Source organism: Phodopus roborovskii, unplaced genomic scaffold (assembly GCF_943737965.1).
Source record: "Phodopus roborovskii unplaced genomic scaffold, PHOROB, whole genome shotgun sequence".
Lineage (NCBI taxonomy): Eukaryota > Metazoa > Chordata > Mammalia > Rodentia > Cricetidae > Phodopus > Phodopus roborovskii.
Genome location: NW_026126566.1, coordinates 5,198,823 through 5,221,150, shown reverse-complemented (window position 1 = coordinate 5,221,150; position 22,328 = coordinate 5,198,823). Strand labels below are relative to the sequence as shown.

The window sequence follows — 22,328 nt, the reverse complement described above, 5'->3', positions numbered from 1 at the left end:
TTTTCGTAACTTATCCCGTGTGACCTTGAGTCTTTCCTGCCGTGAAGGACCGGGGCTGTCTGAAGCATTGCCTGTATGTTTCACTTCTCCTTCTCCCATCTTCCTGTTCCCACAGCGGCGGAAACCGTGACAAGAGGACAGGACTTTTCGACACTCATGCTTATGGGCGTGCTCACTGCGTGCTGCGGTCCCGTGAGCTGCAGTCAGGCGGCTTCCGGTCAGGCAACGCGCTCGGCGCCTCAGCGGAAGAGGGGTCCTCGGGGCTGCAGCGGCCAACTCCCGCCCCCCAGCCCACGTGGTTGGAGGTTTCCAGAACCGTAGCCGCCGCCGTGCCGCGCAGCTCCGGGCCAGTGCGGTGTTTGTTCTCTGCCCTCGTACTCCTGTCCAGCCGCCATGATTAGCGCCAGCAGAGCCGCGGCCGCGCGTCTCGTGGGCACTGCAGCCTCCCGGAGTCCCGCGGCCGCCCGTCACCAGGTGAGGGGTGAGGAACTGCCATGCCTTCCGGAAGGGGCTGCAGGCCCCGATTTGAGTGAGGCAGGCCTTGTCCTTCGGGGTCAGACGCTAGGAGAAATCCGGAGCGAGGAAAGGTGACGGGCCTTTGGGGGCCCGTGCTGCTGGCCTTGTTGAGGGCTTTCACCTCGAGCTCTGCTGAGTCACAATCCCTGGCGTTCTGGAGTCTGGCTTACCCCACTAGTTCAGGAGGACGAGGTGGTGGTCCCGACCTGACGTGGCTCGTTGAATGTGCTTGGTCTCAGGCAATGGGTGTAGTCTATTGGAAGGCAGAACTATACTTACTATACGTTAGCTACTGTTTCCTTCAGAGCTTTTTTTTTTTTTTTTTTGACAGGGTCTCTCCGTAGACCTGGCTGGCAGGGAACTGACTACGAAAACCTCACAGAGACCTGCCCGTCTCTGCTGAGATTGAAAGTTTTCACCAACGCCTGACTCCAACCTTAGAGACATTTTTTAATGCCTTCTATTTACTTGTGGGCTAAATATGGCAGGAAAAAGATAGTGTGTCTTGATCTGAAATGAGAAGTACGTCTTTGGAGAACGAGACCTGTAGCTCTCCAAAGTGTCTCCAATACTTTGGAGTGCACGCATAACCAGGTCCCTCTGTACACGGCTGTGAGGCTTATTTGTTTTGAGACAAGGTCTCACTGTGTAGCCTTGGTTATTCTGGAAGTTATCTAGACCAGGCCTGCCTCTGGCTTTCAAGTGTTGGGATTAAAGAAGGTTGCTACCAGACCTAGAAACTGGAATAATTTTGAATTTTTTAAATAGTGACTCCTTAATCAGTTCTTCTCCAGCAGAAGTTGTTCTTCCACCCAGGGAGAGTATTGAGGGGAGGCACATAGGCCTGTCATGGCTCTCAGGGACACTTAAGTGTCTTGTTAAAGTAAAGGCCAGAGGTGCTTCTAAGCATTCCATACTTAGCTTGTCACAGCAAATATTGGTACAAGACCAATGATGTCAAAGTTGAAAAATCTATTGCAATGTAATTTTTCTTTCCTTTTTTTGGGGGGTGGTTGGGGGAGACAAGGTTTCTCTGTGTAGCTCTGGCTGTCCTGGAACTCAGTAGACTAGGTTGGCCTTGAACTCAGATCTGCCTACCTCTGCCAAACGAGTGCTGGTATTAAAGGTGTGCCATCACAACTTCCTAGCTGTTTTTGTTTGTTTGTAATTTAAGACAGTTTTACAACTTTTTTGTAATTTAAGATAATTTGCTTATTTTTATGTGACAGTCTGGAAACTTGCAGGTATGTGTAGATATATAGATACACATCCCTCTATATCTTATGTACTAAGGACTTTTCATTGTGTGCTCTATATATGCTCCTGCTTAATCCCAAAGCTTGTGTGTTTCTAGAGTGATAATTGGAAAAAGCCCAAGTTTACTTGTGTAGTTAACAGCTGATGCAATTTTTTTCTCACCACAGGATGGCTGGAATGGCCTTAGTCATGAGGCTTTTAGATTTGTTTCAAGAAGGGATTATGCGTAAGTATAACTTGATTCCTTAAGAGAAAACACATTAATTGAACCATGTGGCTGTGATCTGTATGTTTTGTAAATAATTTCCCTCTATATATTTGTAGTTTATAAAACATGCCACTGTTAACATTAAAATAAAACACTTCATATTATGTTGGAGACTACTGTTAAGGTAACCATGGTATTGTTTTAAATTTCTTACAGATCAGAGGCAATTAAGGGCGCAGTTGTTGGTATTGATTTGGGTACTACCAATTCCTGTGTGGCTGTTATGGAGGGCAAGCAAGCAAAGGTGAGCATGATTGGCATGCCTGGAGTCACTAAGGTATCAAGTCTGGTTAGGTGCTTAAGTAGGAGTGCTGAATCTGAGCTGGGCACCTTTAAGCAGGGGGATCTCTGAGTTTCAGGGCTATGGAGAGAATCCCTATCTAAAAAAAATAAATATAAAAAAATAAATAAAATGTTGAATCCATTTTGGTGCTGGGTTTTCTTTTGAAACACTATATATCCTAGGCTATCCTCAAATGTGGGATATTTAGTGCTAACATTACAGGCATTAGCTACTACTCAGGTTTCTAATTTGCATTTAAAGATGCATTTATTTATTTATTTATTTAGGCTTAGGAATTAGCCTTTGGATATTGATAATTGAATGAACACAACTTTTTAGGATAGGATTTAATGTGTTCTCTAGAGGTAGAGGCGATAGTGCTGTTAGAGGACTTGAAGTGCCTTGCTTTGGAGTCCAGACAACTTTGTTCATGCCTTCTAGAGTACACAGACCTTTTCCTTTGTTAAGGCTTAGAGACAGGGTTTCTCTGTATAGCACTAGCTGTCCTGGAACTTGCTTTGTAGACCAAAGTGGCCTTGAACTGAGATCTGCCTCCCAAGTGCTGGAATTAAAGGCTGCACCACCACTGCCCTCTCTTCTGTTTTTGTTTGTTTTTATGATGAACATTGATAATGATTGGTGTTTTGCCTACATGCATGTCATGCTACGCGGGTTCATATTCCCTGGATTTACAGGGTTGTGAGTTGCCATGTGGGTTTTGGGAACTGAACCCTGGTCCACTGAAAGAGCCTTAACCACTGAGAGAGCCTCCATGTCTGTTCATTCTTGCCCTTGTGTCTTTTCCTAAGCCCTCGTCTGAAAGAGCTTGGGTTATTAAGAGGAGTCTGGCTTGTTTGATGCTAAAGAAAGTCCTTCCTTGGGTCCTGACTTATCCTGCTTATCTACCCCTTCCCCCATTTTCAGGAACTTTAGCTTCTACATATATGTAACAAGATTAGGCATATTCATGGTGGTGTGGCCATAGACTTGTACACATACTTGAAGTGATAAGGTGTAGCATTCCCAGCAGCAGAACAAGGCAATTTAGTGTTATCCTTTCATATTTGTTTAATGATTTGAGTTGTGGTTGTATCTTTAATCACTGCTATGAAGATGCCAGTGATGACTAGTATTCTTAATCATTATTTTTTGGGAATTTTAGGTCCTGGAGAATGCTGAAGGTGCCAGAACTACCCCTTCTGTTGTTGCCTTTACAGCAGATGGAGAACGACTTGTTGGCATGCCAGCAAAGCGACAGGCTGTCACCAACCCAAACAATACATTCTATGCCACAAAGCGTCTAATTGGACGTCGCTATGATGACCCTGAAGTACAGAAAGACACGTGAGTAATAGGAAAAACAACAGAATGCTTTGATCGAGCTCCTGTGAACATCTCAATCACTTTTTCAGTATTATTCTGGGGGAAATTCACATCTCCACCAAAAGAGTAAACAGTTTTTAAAAGCTCATTTGTGCTTTCACAAATTAAGTTTTAGTTTTGATTCACATGACAGGTAATATATTAAGATCATTAAGGTTTGTGAGACATTCCTAAGCAATGTTTGTCATCAGTTGTGTAAGACTGGTTAGTGGCATATTATATCCTGTGTCCATAAGTTATATACATGTGGATATGCACTGTCCTTTGCTTCTTATCGTCATCATGATTATTATTATTTAGACAGGGTTTCTGTATGTATCCCTGGCTGTCCTGGAACTCAGATTGGCCTGCCTCCACTCGGGAGTTGTGGGATTAAAGGTGCACGCCACCATGCCTGGCTAAGCTTTTATTTATTAACATTTTGTTTGTGGGTGTGTTCACCCTCAAGTGTGTGTTGGTCAGAGTACACCTTGTTCTTCTACCATGTAGGTCCTGAGCATGGAATATAAGGTTGATATGAGCCTTCACTTGCCAAGCTGGTCCAGTTATTTTGTTTATTTTGGTTTTTTGAGACAGTGTTTCTTTGTATAGCCTTGGCTGTCCTAAAACTCAATCTAGACCAGGTGGGCTTCAAATTCAGAGATCTACCTGCCTCTGACTCCTGAGTGCTAGGATCAAAGGTATGCACCACCTCTGCCTGGACAGTTTTCCTTTTTTTATTGAGGTTTTAAAAAAAAGAAATGGGGGCTGGAGATGCCAAGCAGTGCAAAACACTGACTTCTTCCAGAGGATCTGGGTTTGATTCTTAGCACTCATGTGGTGGCTCACAACTAGCTGCAACTCTGAATTCCAGGGGGTGTGATACCTTCTGCCCAGGTGTGTATATACATATAGACTAAATACCACATACATAAATAAATTTTTTAAAAAGTGTAGGAACTTACCTAGGGTTTGCTGTTATGTGAATTTTTTTTCCTTGGGAACCTTCTTTATTAAGCTCTTTGTGGAATATGAATTTTATGCATGGAGTTAGGTGTAGACCTGGTGGGCTTCTTCAAGTTACTATATAATTCAGTGCTCATGCGTCTGTGTCTTATTTTTTGTGGTCAAGTAACATTCTATTACATGGACATATTTTATCCACTCAGCAAATGGGCCACTTTGTTGGTTTGAGTTATGCTATCCTATTTATTTGTGTACAGGTTTTTATTTTTGTTTTATTTGATGCATGATCTCATTATGTAGCTCTGGCTGTCTAGGGATTAAAGGCGTGTACCACCAAGTCTTTCTCTGTAGGGGTTTTTGGGGTTTTTTTGGTAAGCATGAATATTCCTTTTTTGTATGTCATGTGAATATTTTGTATTATTGTCAATTGGAACATTGAAGACAATTTTTGAAACAATTAGAAAAGTCATCAGGTTAATATACAGTAAATAGTAAATTATACAGATTTTTAATGAAAGGGTCTCCAGAAATTATCATTTGTTGGCCATTGTTGTTGTTCTATAATTTGAAATGGATAGATATATGATGACATTGCCATGGTAAGTTTCAGTGCCAATCTTGTCTTCCCTCCCCACCCCATACAGGGTTTCTCTTTCTTCTCTGTGTAGCCCTGTCTTGGAATTCTCACTCTGTAGACCAGGCTGACCTCAAACTCAGAAATTGCCTGCATCTGCCCCCTGAGTGCTGGGAGAGCAAAGGCATACGCCACCACTGCCCAGCCAATTTTCTTATATAATTCTTAATTGTCTTTCAGTAAGAATGTTCCCTTTAAAATTGTCCGTGCCTCTAATGGTGATGCCTGGGTTGAAGCTCATGGAAAACTGTATTCTCCCAGTCAGATAGGAGCATTTGTGTTGATGAAGATGAAGGAGACTGCAGGTAAGTGGATTTATTAGTTCATTCTGGGAAAATTGGAAGTGATGGTGGTTCCTTCTAAGTTTATAGATTCATGATCTATGGGGTTGGAAGCTTTTTGCAATGAAAATTTAGAAATGCCAAAACTTTGGGAAATCTGCAGATTGAGTTCAATTTCCCTAATGTTACTTGCTGTTGCTTTTTCAGTAGGGGGCAGTGTAGTGTTTGTGTTAAAAACCAGAAAGCTACACATTAAACATAAGTGTTAAAGGTCATTTGATGTTGTTAATCCTCGAATAAAATGCTAAAGGTAATTTGGAATTTCCAGCTAATACCACCTCTGCTGCTGAGCAAAAGTACTTTCCAGACCTCCAGACATTTTGGGAATGGGGGGGGGGCGGTATGGCAAGACAAAGTATCATGCATCTCAGGCTACCTTGAGCTTCTGATACTACTGTTGTAGTCTCTGTAGTACTAACATTATTAGTTAGGGTGATTTGTTTTTGAGACTAAATTTCATATTGTAGTCTAGGCTGTCCTTTAGCCAAGGCTAGCATCAAACTTATAGTGGTCTTCCTATCTCAGCTTTCTGACTGCCAAGATTACAGGTATGAGCTGTGTGGCTGAGGACAGCCTTGAACTCATCTTCCTTTTGCTGCCTCTGGGTGCTAGAATCCAGGGCTACAATACAGTGTTCAGTGTTTTTCTATGTGGGCTGCCTGCATGTTAAGCCACAAAGGAGGTAAGTATTGTCTATTGCTCCACAAGAGGACAAGAGGAGGAATATTAGTAATTTTTTTCTAACATAGTACCACAATTGAATTTTATTCTTTAATTCTTTTACAGAAAATTACTTGGGTCACCCAGCAAAAAATGCTGTGATCACAGTCCCTGCTTATTTCAATGACTCACAACGACAGGTAAAGTTTATTACATTTCTTATTTATGGGGGAGGGTGCCAGAGTTAAAGGATGGAAAGATATTTATTTCTATTTTCTCTAGGCTACTAAGGATGCTGGCCAGATATCTGGGTTAAATGTGCTTCGAGTGATTAATGAACCTACAGCTGCTGCCCTGGCCTATGGTCTGGACAAATCTGAAGATAAAATGTAAGTTGATAAATATTCTCATCTGAATTAGAAGTTAACTATGTAATTTTTATTAATTACATTTTTAAACTTAGTGTGGGTGCATTGCTGAGGGCATATTTATATGTCTATCTATGGTGTGCATGTGGAGGTCAGAAGGTAAAATGTGTGAGCTAGCTTTTTTCCCTCCGAAATTGGTCTTGGGTCAGGATGTCTGGCTCGACAGCAAGTGCCCTCACCCTTGAAAGCCCTTTCTTTTCTTAATTAAAAGTTAATTTTATTTTCAATTACAAATATGTTTGTGTATGGGTATATACGTGTTAATGCAAACACCTTCAGAGATTGCAGATTCCCCTGAAGCTTAAATTACAGATGGTTGTGAGCTACCTGGTGTACGTACTGGAAATTAAACTGGTCCTCTGGAAGAGCAGTCTGTGTTCTTTAACTGTTGAACTCCCTCCCACTTGTAGCCTCCTTAACATTGATGAGGGGATGGGGCATGTTCACAACACACTGTACATGTACAGAGGACAACTTCAAGGAGTTAATTCTCTCCTTCCACATAGGTTCCTGGCATTGAATCAGGCTTGAAGACAGGAATCTTTATCTGCTAGAAAGCCATCTTGCCAGACCTTGTGCTGGAAATTGTTTTTGTCAACACAGGATTTAACTGTATAGCCCTGGCTGTCCTGGTACTTCGCAGATCCTTCTGTCTCTGCCTCCTGATTGCTGGATTCAAGAGTGTACAACACCACCACTGCTAAGATTGTCCTGTAAAGTTTAACCTGAGCCTGGTGGTGATGGCTTCTTGCCTTTAATCCCAGCACTCAGGAGTTCAAGGCCAGCCTGGTCTACAACAGCTAGTTCCAAGACAGCTTCCAAAGGCACAGAGAAACCCTGTCTCAAAAACAAAACATTTTAACCTGAACTGTGAACCATTTCCTAAGAACATTGTTCTCAGACCAGAAATGTACTTCCATTATTCTCTCCAAATTTGGGTGTATGGTCTGTTTTTATTTTTTGAATCATTTTCCTGTTTACTTGGGACCCCTAACAACTTTTATTTTTGTTATGCATGTTGATCAATACTTTGAACCATGGTTTGTATGGTATGAATTTTTACTGGATTCTTGTACGTTAAAAATATTTCAAAATTATTAAATATCTTAGGAAAATAGCTAAGTTAATCTTTGGTTATTGAATTCATTCCTTTGTAGTAGGTTTTGTTTAAGGCTTTACTTTTATTTTTGTTTGTTTGTTTTTTCCTTTCTAGCATTGCTGTGTATGATTTAGGTGGTGGAACTTTTGATATTTCTATCCTGGAAATTCAGAAAGGAGTGTTTGAGGTGAAATCCACCAATGGGGACACTTTCTTAGGAGGTGAAGACTTTGACCAAGCTTTGTTACGGCACATTGTCAAGGAGTTCAAGAGGGAGGTTAGTTACCATTGTGGTTAATGTAAGCTTTTGTGTAGGAGTTCAAGAAATTTTTGTTCAGATTGCTCTTTTGCTTTCTGAATAGTTTATTTTGCACTAAGTAATTGCATTTCAGGTTCATGGGTAAACTGAACCATTGTAGTTACATATAGCACCTTAGATTTGGAAACAAAAGACTTAAAGTATATTGGTTATAGTGTTACAGAAGGAATTTTAGGAATACTGAATTAAGAGACCTTGAGCTTGGAAGAGTTGATGGAAATTCAATTTGTACACAGTAGATCTGACAACTTTCATACTGGGTGTGTGCATGCCTGTGTGCTTTTGGTTTTTTTTCTTGGCTGTCCTGGAACTCAGTCTATATACCAGGCTGGCCTAGAATTCACAGAGGTCCACTTGTCTCTGCCTACCAACTATACCACCTCACCCAATTCTAGCCCCTCGCCCATAAATCCTCACATTTTACGAAGGGATGGCAAGGAAAATAACTTCTACATTGCCACTACAGTTTATTAATTGTCTCGTAAATCCTATTTTATAGACGGGGGTTGATTTGACCAAAGACAACATGGCACTTCAGAGGGTTCGGGAAGCTGCTGAGAAGGCGAAGTGTGAACTCTCCTCATCTGTGCAGGTGAGACATGAACAAATCCCAGTAGTTGGGGGATACTTTTATTTAGCCTAAACTTATTTGAATAGCATATTCTAATTTACCTAATATCAGTGTAGCTTCTTTTATCATTTTCTAATTGCTAAAAACCTTGAGCAAAAGGACAGTGATGATCAATTCTTTTAAATGAGTGAGGTAAATTTTTTTCTTCTGTTTTTACAACACAGGGTTTCTCTGTGTAACCTCCCTGGATGTTCTAGAACTCTCTGTAGATCAGGCTGGCCTTGAACTCAAAAATCTGTCTGCCTCTGCCACCGTTGTGCTGGGATTAAAGGTGTGTGCCAGCTACCACAACTAACAAGCTGATTTTAGAGCAGGAGATGACAGCTCAGTGCTAGGATTTAACTCAAGTCTTCTGCAAAAGCAGAAGCCAGTGTTTAATTTTCCTTTGTGTAGCCCTGGCTAGTAGCCACAGATCTGCCTACCTCTGCCTCCGGAGTGCTGGGTATTCAAAGTGTGTATCACCATACCCACCTTGATGCAACTTGTGTTCTTAACTACTGAGGCTTCTCTCCTGCCCCACTCATAAGGTTTTCAGCTGTGTGATTTTTATGGGCTTTATTTATTTATTTGGTTTATCTGAACAGGGTTTCTCTGTGGTTTTGGAGGCTGTCCTGTAACAAGCTCTCTAGACCAGGCTGGACCTGAACTTACATAGATCCTCCTGCCTTTGCCTCCCGAGTGCTGGGATTAAAGGCCTGCACCACCACTGCCTGGCAGCTGTGTGATTGTAGATGAATTATTTCACTTTTTTTTTTTTTTTTTTAATCTACAAGTGAGACAGTGTTAACTTCCTCAAAGAATTGTGCTGCTTACATACTACTGGATAGTGAGGACTGTTCCTTAAATAGTAACTTAAACGTGAAGGTGGCGGCATGCAGCATGTTAAGGATAGGATAGTTTTGAGGCACCTGGAAAGAGATGGTTCATTAATTGAGAGTAAGGTTTGTTTGTTGTTCTCCTTTTGGATCCCAGCACCTACACAAAGCAGCACTTGCTTGTATCTTCAGTTCATGCCGTCATCTGACTTCTGTAGACACCTGCACTTGTGTAGTAAACCTACATACGTTTAAGTAACACATTCACTTCTGTTTGTCCTTATTTTTGTCTTTTGAGACGGGGTTTTCTTTGTGTAGCCCTGATTGTCTGTCCTAGAACTCACTCTGTAGACCAGGCTGGCCTTGAACTCAGAGATCCATCTGCTTCTGTTGTATCCTGAGCGCTCGGTTTGAAGGTGTGTGCCACCACCATCTTCTGGCTGCTGTTGCTACTGCTCCTTATCTTCCTTACTTTTTTTTTTTTTTTTTTTTTTTTTTTTTTTTTTTTTTTTGATACTTTGGGAGAAAATTGAGTGGGACAGCAATGTATAAGGATCTGGAGTAAAGATCCAGAGAAGGGCTATAATGGGTACAGATGGAGATGATGAGCCTAGAGTTATATATTTAGATTGGTGGTTTTCTTAAGATAATTGAGTATGGTTCCCAGAAGGATTGTTAACATGGTCAGGTTATGATTTGTGAAAAGTTGGAATGGAATTGGAAATGTTTCATAATGGATCCTGGATTAAAGAGAGTTAAGTGGTGGAGTTTAAAGACACTTTGTGTCATAGAGTTACTTTGTCATAAGAGTTGGTAGTCCTATACCAGGTGTAGAGTATACTAGCACTTGGGAGACAGAGTCAGGTAGCTCCATCTGAGTTTGAGTCCACCGTGCCCTGCATCTGTTAGTTTTAGGACAGCCATGGTTGTTCTGGGAACCTGTTTTGAACTACCCAAGTAAGAAAAAATTGATAGTCCTGGGGTTTTAGATTGTCAAAGCATAGAATTAAGCCAGTACACTATCCACTTGAAGGTATTTGAGTTAATTAAAAATACAAAATTTAGACTATTCGTTTTAATAGTTTATAAAGTCGTTAGTAGTTACATGGTGCTAGTGATTGCCAAATTGAGACTTTCTGTTGGTAAAATGCTGCCAGATAGTATTCTTTTCTAATGTCACTGAAGCTTTCAAAGAAAAAATTGTCAATTTTCTTATAAGCATTATCCAACACCATTTATATAGTATATTTAACTGTCAAAGATACTTTGCCCTGGAGAAAAGTGCTTAAGAACTCAGTTACTTTTAGGCTGTATATTGCATTGCCCTTTGACAAGAACATGATTGTTGAATAGTAGGTAAGTTTATTAAGATATTTCCATACAAGTATACAATATGTTTATCATATTCAATTTAAATATCCTTGATTGCACATATGTGACTCCAAACTAAGATTTGGAAATTATTAGATATTAGTTGGTACCTGTTCTCTGTGAATGTAATGGCAGTAAAAGTCTGATGGCTTGAGACAAGGTCTTTGCAGCTCAGCCTGTCCTGGAACTCATTATAGCTGAAGATGATTAAATGCATGATTTTCTGACTGGTTGCTGAGAGCGTTATAGGCAGTGCCAACGCATCCAGTGTGCATTATGCTTTTCTCTAGTAAGAGCATTTGTAACACTCACTAATTTCCTGGGACTTAGACTGGATATGTTCTTAAGAGGTTGATGGAGAAAATTCTTATTTCTGGTTACAAACACGAACACACACACGCACACTCTCTCCCCTCCCTCTCCCTCCCACCTCTCCTTCTCTGGACTTGAACTCTTGGAGATCTGACTTCCAAGTGCTGGGATTAGAGGCATGTATATCCACCACTTAGTGATAACATTTTCATTTATGCACATGGGATTTCTATTTTTATATATGAGAAGAGGATGGAAGAAGGTGAGTGCCAGTACAAATGGCAGCTAAAAGAGTATCAAATTCCCCCAAAATGAAAGTGTGGGCAGTTATTAGCTACTGGTGCTAGGAAATTAGCTCAAGTCCTCTGCCAAAACAGTAAGCACCACTGAGCTCAGACATGGGATAGTTTTTAAAACCCCATAGGCTGTGTGGTTTTTAAGAGATCTTTTTTTGCCACTACACATCTGTCAAATGATAGCTTTTTTTTCAGCTTGTCTGCTTCAGTCTTCATTGCTAATACATATAGATTCCAGTGTATTTCCACGGCATTTTAGGGATGTAGTAAGGCTGACAGCCTCTGGTTCCTAAGTCCTATCCTAGGGTATCATCTTAACATTAATTGGAATATTAAAGATTGGGCTCCCTACTGACTTGTTAAGTATTTTCTGTGTAGACCGACATCAATTTGCCCTATCTGACAATGGATGCTTCTGGACCCAAGCATTTGAATATGAAGCTGACTCGAGCTCAGTTTGAAGGCATCGTCACAGACCTAATCAAGAGGACTATTGCTCCATGCCAGAAAGCTATGCAAGATGCAGAAGTCAGCAAGAGTGACATAGGAGAAGTGATTCTGGTTGGTGGAATGACAAGGATGCCCAAGGTGTGGACTCACGGTATTCCTTCATGGGGAAAAAGAAATCAATACATAATGCATTCTTGAGACAGATATAAGTCATATGATATGTGTGGACACGAAGATGATCCATTCTATCAGGTTACTTGAAAGGAGGATGAGACTGGCCTCATCAAAAAGGGCTTTTTTGTGTGTAGTGGCTCACTCCTGTAATGTCAGCACTGGAGAGGCTATGGCAGGAAGACCTGGCTACAGAGTGACTCCCTGTTGCCCACAAAACCCTTTTTAGTATATTTTAATTAAAAGATGTAAGAACAGGTAGCAGGGAGAGTGAGTCTTAAACCCAGTCTCATATGGTAATGCTGTCAGGCCTTGATAGTAGTCATTCCATAGGTTGTGTTTTGGGCACATCTTCCCAGCATAGTACTTGGGGCTGCTTGCATTTCTTCAACAAAACTTTGTGCAATGATGTATTTTATTAATCAACACATCATTCTGAAAACAGATGTGTAGAGAAGCAATAACTGAGCACAGACTGTTGAAGGTGCGGTTATTATTGGTAGCTAGATAGAATTATGGGCCCAAGTTAATGATGTCATTACTGCTTTTGGTTGTGTTTGTGGGTAGTTTTGTTTCTCTATTGAAACAACTGAGATATTGGGAAATGGGTCCAGGATAAATTTACTAGAGCTCTGGTTCCAGAGGACACATTGATATTTACAAATTATCCCAAGATGCTGTGTATTTTTGTTTGCCCTAATATATAGGGTCAAAACTATCCCTCAGCTGGATGGTGGTAGCACACATCTTAACCCCAGCACATGCATCTGAATCTGTCAAACTTGTGATCTCATTGGCATCTTGGTGTTCTGTGTCATTCCAGCAGTTGCTCTGGGTATTGACTAACATGTTTTTTCTTGGTGCATAGGTTCAGCAGACTGTGCAAGATCTTTTTGGCAGAGCCCCAAGTAAAGCTGTTAATCCTGATGAGGCTGTAGCCATTGGAGCTGCCATTCAGGGAGGTGTGTTGGCTGGTGATGTCACAGATGTGCTACTCCTGGATGTCACTCCCCTGTCTCTGGGTATTGAGACTCTGGGAGGTGTCTTTACCAAACTTATTAATAGGAACACCACTATTCCAACTAAAAAGAGCCAGGTAAGAGCCATCTTCTGTAACAGAAGAAATAAATGTATGAGTGTACCCATACACTTGTGTACTTATTGGGATTTTTTTGGAGACAGTTTCTCTGTAGCTTTGGAGGCTGTCCTGGCACTTGCTCTGTTAGACTAGGCTGACCTTGAATTCACAGAGATCCACCTGCCTTTTCCTCCTGGGTTCTGGGATTAAAGGCCTGTGTGTACTACCACCACCAGGGCCTCTATATGAATTATTTACAACTTTGTTTCTAAGTCCATACTAGCTGACTGAGTGGTAAGATTCCTGTGTTTTGGGGGTTTTTTGTTGGTGATGGTCAGTTGGTTTTGCTTGCTTTTTTGTGCGTGCGTGGGTGTGTGTGTGTGTGTGTGTGCGCGTGCAGTTTCTCCTGGAAAAGGTTTTAGATGTTGATTCTGGTGGTAGTGATTAAGGAAAAGATAATTTAGTCTCCTATTATCAGAAGCAAATAAAAAAAGCCTAGTGGCTAGAGACATGGAACCACGCTTGATTTCAGGGTGAATGATGGGGCTTGGTTGTGTATTACCGAGCCCCGGGTATGGGATGGTCATAAATGAAGAATTAATAACTTTTTGTGGCTGGTAGTTCATCCTAACAGCTTGGAAGCTGAGGTATGAAAATTGAGTTTGAGAACTTCGTGGACCATGTAGTGTGACCATGTCTCGAATGGTTTTATTTCCCAAGTTCATTCAGTCTTGAGTTTTTCTGGAAAACGCTGGCTTTGTCTTTTGTATTTTGTGCAGTGATGTATTTGTCAACACATCATTCTGAAACAAGTATGTGGTGACTTCTTATGACTGAGCACATGGTACATACCCAGTATTTTAAATCTTTGTTTGATGCCTTAAACTTTAAAGCTTCATGTTATACAACATACTTGTTTAGCTGAAACAGTAGCTGTTGTGTGCCCTTTTATATTAATTGTATTTGTCTTTGTAGAGATATACACATTTGTCCTAAGAGTATTGTACATTAGGAACCATTCAGTATTAGAATGTGAATTTATATAGTTAGCTCTTTTCTGTATACTCAGATTACCAACTAAGGAAGTTTTCTTCCTCCCTAGGTATTTTCTACTGCTGCGGATGGACAAACTCAAGTAGAGATTAAAGTGTGTCAGGGAGAACGGGAGATGGCTGGAGACAACAAACTTCTAGGACAGTTTACTTTGGTGGGTATTTTAAATCTGAACATCATGCTTGTTGGTCCTATAACTTGCAGAGTTGACAGTATTCCAAACTGCTGACATATGGGCCTACTGTTATTTTCTTAACACTTTATCTATTGAGGTCTTATTTTTATTTTATTGTATGGGTGTTTTTGTTTGTATGTATGTCTGTGTACCAAGTACACATAGTACCAAGTAAGACCAGAAGAGACTGTGACAGATCCCCTTGGAATTGGACTTACACTTAGCTGCCTTATTGGTGCTGGGAATTGAACCTGGGTCCTCTGGAAGAACAGCTACTATTATTAACCACAGAACCATCTCCCCAGCCTATACTGTGTTATATTTGATAAACAGTTTTCATAGGTGAATTATGAAACCTACAAATTCAGTTTTTACCTGAAAGTGCTTTATGTTTTAGAACGTTGAACTTATGAAAGCCAGGGAGATTAAGGTTCAGAAGCAATGCTAACTGAGGAATCAATTGTGTCATGATTACCCATTTGAAAAATACTTGATAGCTATTGTTTTGGTTCAGCATTGGCATAGTCCCTCATTTACTGTAAACTCTAGGGTACATACAGGTATTATGGTTATTTACTTGATTTCATAAAGCACTAAAACTACCATCATCATCTAAAATATCAAATTTTTGCACATTAAGCACAGGTACCACTTGTTTTAGGAAGCAAGTGGTTAGCTTTCCTGTTTAGAGATGGGAACACACGGGCCTGTGAAAGCTCACTCTGGATATTTATTTTAGATTGGAATTCCCCCAGCCCCTCGTGGAGTTCCTCAAATTGAAGTTACATTTGATATTGATGCCAATGGGATCGTACATGTTTCAGCCAAAGATAAAGGGACAGGAAGAGAGCAACAGAGTAAGTATTCACTTTCTGTATGAATAAGGTATGAGGGTGAGGACTTAGTCTAGTAGTAGAGTGCCTTCTAGCATATATAAAAAGAAAAAACTTCATAGAGGTTGCTATAACACTGCCCTTTTTTTTTCCAGGTTATCAGAGATGGCTGCTTTTTTTTTTTTTTTTTTTTTTTTTTTTTTTAAGATTTATGTGTAAGGGTGTTTTGCTTGCATGTATTTCTTGTATGTCTGATGCCCTGGAACAGTTGTGATCTGCCATGTGTATGTTGCAAATCTTGAACCCAGGTCCTCTACAAGAACAAGTGCTTTTAAGCACTGAACCATCTCTCTAGCCCCTCTTTATTTTAAAGTTAGCTGACACTTTTAAACCTTATTGTTACAGAAGTGAATTTCTGAATTTTTTTTTTGTTTTAAAAGACAGGATCTCATTGGCACCTCTGGTTGGCCTAGAACTTGCTGTGTAGACCAAGCTACCCTCAAACAATGTGATTTCCATATTGCTTTCAAAATGTTGGGACAAATCTCTTAATTTTTATTAAGTTAACATTAGGAGGGCATAACCAGGCAAGTCTCACCTTGTGGATTGCTGAAATTACAATAAGAAGACTGCTTGGTCTCTTTATTAAATGATTACTGTCCATAATTTGAATCATTCAGATTAGTTACTAAAAATAGTGGTATATGGTGGAGGCCAAATGTCTGGGTTTTATTTTGTAGTCATGGCTGTCCTTAAACTTGGAGGTATCTGCTTCCTGAGTCGTCAAGGATTGAAGATGTACACCATGTCTAGTGTAATGTTATTTTTCAGTGAAGTAAAGTGAGAGAACAAACAAGAATTTTTTTTTTTTTAATTCCAGTTGTAATCCAGTCTTCTGGCGGATTAAGCAAAGATGATATTGAAAACATGGTAAAAAATGCAGAGAAATATGCTGAAGAAGACCGGAGAAAGAAGGTGATTGCTTCTGCATGACCGTAGACTTTGGGCAGGTCATTTCCTATTATTCTTTTACCTTAGTTTATAATTTGTTTAATGTGAAATAACACCATGTAGTCAGGATGACTCCACAACTCCTTAGTACCTGGGATTAAGGACATATACTGGGTCTTCCACTATCAAAAATTCCCATGCCACAAAAGCCAACTCAACGCCTTCTTGGGTTACCCACGTACTTCTGAGTGTAGCTATTCTAGTTTTACTTTTAACTCTGGAAGTGACTCATTTGCTTTAGAAGTTAATGAAACTTTTATTGATTGGAAAGGCCATTACATTAAACTCATTATTTTTCCAAGGAACGTGTTGAAGCAGTTAATATGGCTGAAGGAATTATTCATGACACAGAAACCAAGATGGAAGAATTCAAGGACCAGTTACCTGCTGATGAGGTAAGTTTGAAACAATTCACCAATTCATTGAAGGTTATTTTTCTTTGGGTTTGATACTGATGCTGGTTTTTAAGAATATGAATAAAGGAGCTAGAGAGATGCTCATCAGTTAAGAGCACTGACTGCTCTTCCAGAGGTCCCGAGTTCAATTCCCAGGACCACATGGTGACTCACAACCACCTATTCTGGCCTGCAGGGACACTGTACACATTAAAAAAATAATAATAATAAAATTTGAATAGTGAACTACATGAGAAAGAAGACCTAGAAAAAGATTTTTGATTTTGCCTTTTATAGTGCAACAAGCTAAAGGAAGAGATTTCCAAAATGAGAGAACTCCTTGCTCGAAAGGACAGCGAAACAGGAGAAAACATTAGACAGGCAGCATCTTCACTTCAGCAGGCATCATTGAAGCTCTTTGAAATGGCATATAAAAAGGTATGAGGGTTGGAGGGATGTTTTGGTCCTAATTACTGGTGTGTTTTCTCCATAACCACTTATGGAAATGGGAGTATTGGGGATAGAATGTTACAGGGAAAGGCATGGGAATACCAATGGTGTACAAGGCTGGGGAGTGAATGATAAATACAAGATGAGGTGTATTTAACAGCAAACTGTTAGGCCTAATGTGAAATCTTAGTGAATCTCAAATGTTTTCTCAACAGATGGCATCAGAGCGGGAAGGTTCTGGGGGTTCTGGTACTGGGGAACAGAAGGAAGATCAGAAGGAGGAGAAACAGTAACAGTGCATTGTCAGCCAGAAGGACAACATACCATGAAGCTTGGGAGTAAAGGGCCTTCCTGAGCAGAAAAGGGGCAAACTTCAGTCTTTTTACTGTGTTTTTGCAGTATTCTATACATAATTTCCTTAATATATAAGTTTAGTGACAATTAGCTAACTCATTTAATGGGTGATAAATTCAGCAGCAGCAAGTTCATACTGTTCTGTCACTAGCCTGTTATTTTCAGCCGCATGTAATGGGGTGGGATGGGGCTGTATACCAATCATTATTAAGGTATATCCAGTTTGTGCTGAAATGGCCATGTTTCTAGGTATGAAACCCATTTCAATGCAGTAAGACCATATGTAGATCCTTGTTGGCCAAGAGTACTGCTATAAAGAATGGCCTATGTGTATATGGGGTGGTCCTTCAACTGAGGACTTGCATGACTGAGCTACCTGTGCCATGGTTGTAGGTACAGGAGCTAGGTCAATGGATAGATAACATCTGTATTAGCTATAGTTTAAACAGACAGGAGAGTGAAGTCTCTCTTGGTCCTAAGGCATACTTTTCTAGCTACCCTCTTGGTTGGCCTGTGTCTAGCACCTGTATCCTTGATGATTGTTCTTTTCATTCATTCTGGATTTTTTTTAAAAATAAAATTCCAAAAGAATCCTGATCTCCTTTGTGAATGACAGTAGCTTCAGGACCATGACTATACTATCAGGTTTGCAGGGAGAAATGAAAATGACTTTCTAATGAACACATTGAAGATGAGGAACACATATAAAACATTGGCATGTATGTGAGTTGTAGAAGCCCACCCAGGAAGCAGTCTGAAGTAAGTCAGAGCTACATAGTGAGATGCTGTCATAAACAAAATAGAGTTGTGGTCTTCTATCTAGGAAAAAACAAGTGCTGTTTTCAACTTTTAACAAAATTGCAAACTGTTTAGAGAATAGTATCATTAGTAATATGTCCTAATATCTGGCTTCTGATGCTCAGAATGGGTGCCCAAAGTTTTTCCTTTCTGCTTCTCAGTCCTTGGTGTATTAGCACAACTGTTCTTGAGATAAAGGTCATTTTGTGTGTGTGTGTGTGTGTTTTTTTTTTTCTTCCAGTTTTTAGTCAGTGGTTAAATACACAATGCTCAGTTGCAGGTATTCAAGCCCCAACAGTCACGCTGCAAAAAGCTATGTGTGCTGTTGAATGCCCTTTATTCTTTGAGACAGGGTCTATCTATATACAATCCTGGGCTTAAAGGACTGTATCACCAAACAAGCCCATTTGATTTCTAAAATATTTTGAGACAGGGCTTAAAATATTAGGATTTCCAATATAGGAAAAGCAAAACAAAACAGGACATAAAGCTACATATGCTGTGAGGAATTAGCTCACAGGAACAAATTACACAATTTTGTGTCATGTAGACAAGATAACCAGTGGTGTTTCAGTCCAAGATTGAAAGGTAAATGTTTCGCCGAAGCAAGGAATTCCAATTTCCATGTTTTGTTTGAGCTCCGTATGTTGACGAATGATTCATACCCATATTGGAAAGCAAACTGTTCTATTTTAAGGTCTCCCCATTCTGATTTTCTTCCTCTAGTAATTGTCTAGGCTTGGTTTTACAGATCTGTATACTCTAACCTCTTGGGATTGTTCCACATTTGTGCATCTGTGTATGTACTTGCTCTAGTACACTTTACAGGAGTTGATGTTCTCTACCATGCAGATTTCCAGGCGTGGAACTCAGGTTATCAGTGTTGGGAGCAAAAACAATTGCCTGCTGAATATCTTGCTAGATTAGTCCAAATTCTAGTCTTACATCAATTGTTATATCAGCCTTTTCCCACAACAGTCAGATGTCACAAACCCGAGTTCAAAGCAATTAGTAATGCCTACAGGCTACCCATTACTTTTTTTTTTTTTTTTTTTTTTTTAATTTGAATTCATTTTAGATTTATGTCCTCTGCCCTTGTATGTTTGTACCATGTAAGTGACTCTGGTGCCAAGAGAGGTCAGGAGTCACCAGATTCTATGATAGTGGAGTTGTGGTAATTAATAGCTACCATGTGGATGTTGGAAACAGAATCTAGGTTCTTTGGCAAGAACAAGTGCTCTTAACCAAACCCTAGATTTCACTTTGTTGTAACCTGGACTTTTGGTGTGGTTGTCTTATTTTTTCCCCATTGTTTGAGACTGCCACTTTGCTCACTGGCAACTTTCCAGAGGACCTAGGTTTTGATTCCCAGCACCCACCCTGAAGCTCACAACCATCTGTAACTTCCAGGTAATCAGACATCCTCTCTCTACCTCAGATATGAGGAATACATGTAGTGCGTTTGCATACCAACAAAATACACACATTGTTGAGATTAACCCATCTTTGTAGTGGTACAACTCTTTATCAAACCCAGAAAATAAATTTTTGACACTCTTGCTATAGTCCAGGCTGGCCTCAAACTTAGAAACGATCCTGCTTTAGCCTCCTGAGTGCTAAGATTATAAGCACTTGCCTGAATTTATTTTGTTGTCGTTGGTAATGGGAACTTAGGGCTTCAAACCACTGGAAGTAAATCTAACACGGAAAGTTATTTTGTTTGTGCCTTGAGCAGTGTTGGTGTGTGCTTTGTTTGGGGGATAGCTGTGTAGTGAAGGTTGACCCTGAATTTCTGACCTTCAGCCTTGGCTTCCCAAGTGTTTACCATCATTCTTGGTTTTTTATGGAGTGCTGGAGGTTGAGCCAGCCTTACATGTACTAACAAGCAATTTACCAATACAAAACTACATTCTCAGCCTTTTTCTTGAGAAGACAGGCAGGTGGGAATATAGAGAAATTCAAACCAAAAGCTTGGGTGGTGTTCCATGGACATAATTTTAATGGCCATAATAAGCAGCACTCGTTGGTTGACTTGGTACTGTTCTAATGGTGTGTCTGGGTGCTAGGAAAGCTCAAGAATTGAGGGTCTGATATCTATCAAATTTTCTTCTTGCTGCATCATTCCTAATAGAATGGCAGAGTGGGCAAGAGTTGAGCTTGCAGCCTCAAAGCTCTTTTAGCATTAGTTCATTCAGTATAAAACCCTCAACCCCCTTTAGGCTCTACCTCAAAGACTTAACAGGTGGGGAGATCTATTCAAGTCACAGCATTCACTCTTACACTTCCTAGGCAGATAAGTAATTTTTTATATTTCTCTATTATGTTATTTACATAAACATTAATAATCCCTCAACTTTAAAATCTTCAAATCTCTTGAAGCTGTAATATAACAAAACACATTAACAGTATAGTGGGACACTTTTCATACAAATTTGATTAACATTTTGCTGCCTTGTACATTCCACACTGATACACTTGAGTATATATAATACAATATTAAAACTATTTTCTGGCTTTGACACACCTTTATTCCCAGCACTCCTGAGGCAGAGGCAGGTGGATCTCTTGAGTTCCAGGACAGCCAGGACAGAAGAAAAACTGTCAAGCATGTGGCTCACACCTGAAATCTCAGCACCTAGGAGGCTGAGGGACTCCAAGGACCACCGTTGTCTTGAAAACAGTAATCTCTTTGGTCAGTTCAATCAGTTTGAGGGCACTAAATTGTTTTGAGTATAGCCCTGGCTGTTCTGGAACAGCTTTGTAGAACAGGCTGACCACAAATTTATAGAGACCCACCTGAATGCTGGGATTAAAGGCATGTGCCAACACTACCTGGACTTAAAAGTCTTTTGAGACGTTCTCACATAATCCAGGCTGCCTTAAAATTAACTCTGTGGCTTGGGCAGGCCTTGAACTCAATATCTTCCTGCTTCATTCTTTTAAGAATAGATACTTTAGGGACTTATGTTACCCTCCCTTTGCCATCCAGGTACAATTTTTCCCACCCTAGACTCAAAATTCCTGAACTCAACTGGCCACCAGAGCAGCTGTGACTAGCTACAGAATAGCTACAACTACAGACATGCACCACTGACCCAGTTTTCTGCTGCCAGTGATAGTTCAAAGCCAGTTTTGCTTGTGCCAGACAAGCATTGTACCAATAAGGTATAGCAAAATATTGTGGGACTCTGGAGCAGGAAAAAAAAAGTAACCCCAGGAAAGGTTGTAGATACAGCAGGTAGTAGAGTGTTTCCTAGCATCCTCAAGGCCAAGATAATAGGCATTCATTTTATTAACATACTTAATGATAAAGTGTTTACATTCATCACCTGTGACTAGATGTTTTTCTCAAACTAGGAACCTTCTGGATGTTCAATCTGACACTACCTGGAGTTAGTACTGTCCCCACTTTGGATGCCTAGTAAGTGTTCCAGGTTGAAATCTATGCATCTGACAAACTAGTAATCTTGCTGAGTTTGATAACTTGCTAGAGTGGTTCATAGAACTCAAGGAAACACTTTATCCATTCCAAAGGATATTACCAAAGATACAGAGTAACAGCCTGAAAGGGATACACGGAATAAAGTATAGGCGTGTCCTGAGCCCTGGACTTGTGTCTCTTCTTGTTCTTGAACCCACCAGCCTTTGAAATGCTATGTTTGGCTTAAAAGACTTCCCAGTTACTACTTCCTCTGCTGCTGCAGTACACTGTCCTTTTTGCAGCTCATCAAACATATTAGGTCTCCCTACAGATACATCTACTTATCCTCCCTGCCTCACTTCAGAATTAGACTCCTTGCCATTCACATGTGTATGACAGCTGGCTTTAGTGATTCACACCTGTAAGCCTATCATTCGGAAGGCCGAGGTATGAGCATTGCCCAGATTTTGAGGCCAACACCAAGATCTTAAAACGATAAAAATTATGAACAGCTGCTAGGTGGCAGTGGCGCCAGCAATCGGTAGGTAGAGAAAAAAATATCCTGCTGTACAGACCAAGTT

General features: G+C 40.3%; 1 protein-coding gene and 2 non-coding genes across 3 annotated transcripts; all 3 read left to right on the top strand.

The window, feature by feature from the left end:
• Window positions 1-298: 298 nt before the first annotated feature.
• Window positions 299-18,125, top strand: Hspa9 (heat shock protein family A (Hsp70) member 9). Its single transcript, XM_051202269.1, has 17 exons — window positions 299-474; window positions 1,941-1,999; window positions 2,198-2,285; window positions 3,487-3,668; window positions 5,467-5,591; window positions 6,414-6,487; window positions 6,570-6,676; window positions 7,929-8,091; window positions 8,633-8,725; window positions 11,937-12,146; window positions 13,048-13,275; window positions 14,360-14,464; window positions 15,225-15,342; window positions 16,199-16,293; window positions 16,632-16,724; window positions 17,022-17,162; window positions 17,390-18,125. The coding sequence occupies exons 1-17, from the start codon at window positions 394-396 to the stop codon at window positions 17,465-17,467; spliced, it is 2,040 nt and encodes a 679-aa protein (XP_051058226.1). The 5' UTR covers window positions 299-393; the 3' UTR covers window positions 17,468-18,125.
• On the top strand, window positions 12,580-12,652 carry LOC127235198 (small nucleolar RNA SNORD63). The gene has a single exon (XR_007835686.1). It is a non-coding gene; the product is annotated as a small nucleolar RNA SNORD63 (small nucleolar RNA).
• LOC127235199 (small nucleolar RNA SNORD63) lies at window positions 14,031-14,099 on the top strand. Its single transcript, XR_007835687.1, has one exon. It is a non-coding gene; the product is annotated as a small nucleolar RNA SNORD63 (small nucleolar RNA).
• Window positions 18,126-22,328: the final 4,203 nt, after the last annotated feature.

Coding starts and splice junctions, on each gene's coding strand:
- Hspa9 (XM_051202269.1), top strand. CDS start 394: ATGATTAGCGCCAGCAGAGCCGCGGCCGCGCGTCTCGTGGGCACTGCA. Junction 6,677..7,928: donor GACAAATCTGAAGATAAAAT/GTAAGTTGATAA, acceptor TTTCCTTTCTAG/CATTGCTGTGTATGATTTAG. Junction 13,276..14,359: donor TTCCAACTAAAAAGAGCCAG/GTAAGAGCCATC, acceptor CTTCCTCCCTAG/GTATTTTCTACTGCTGCGGA.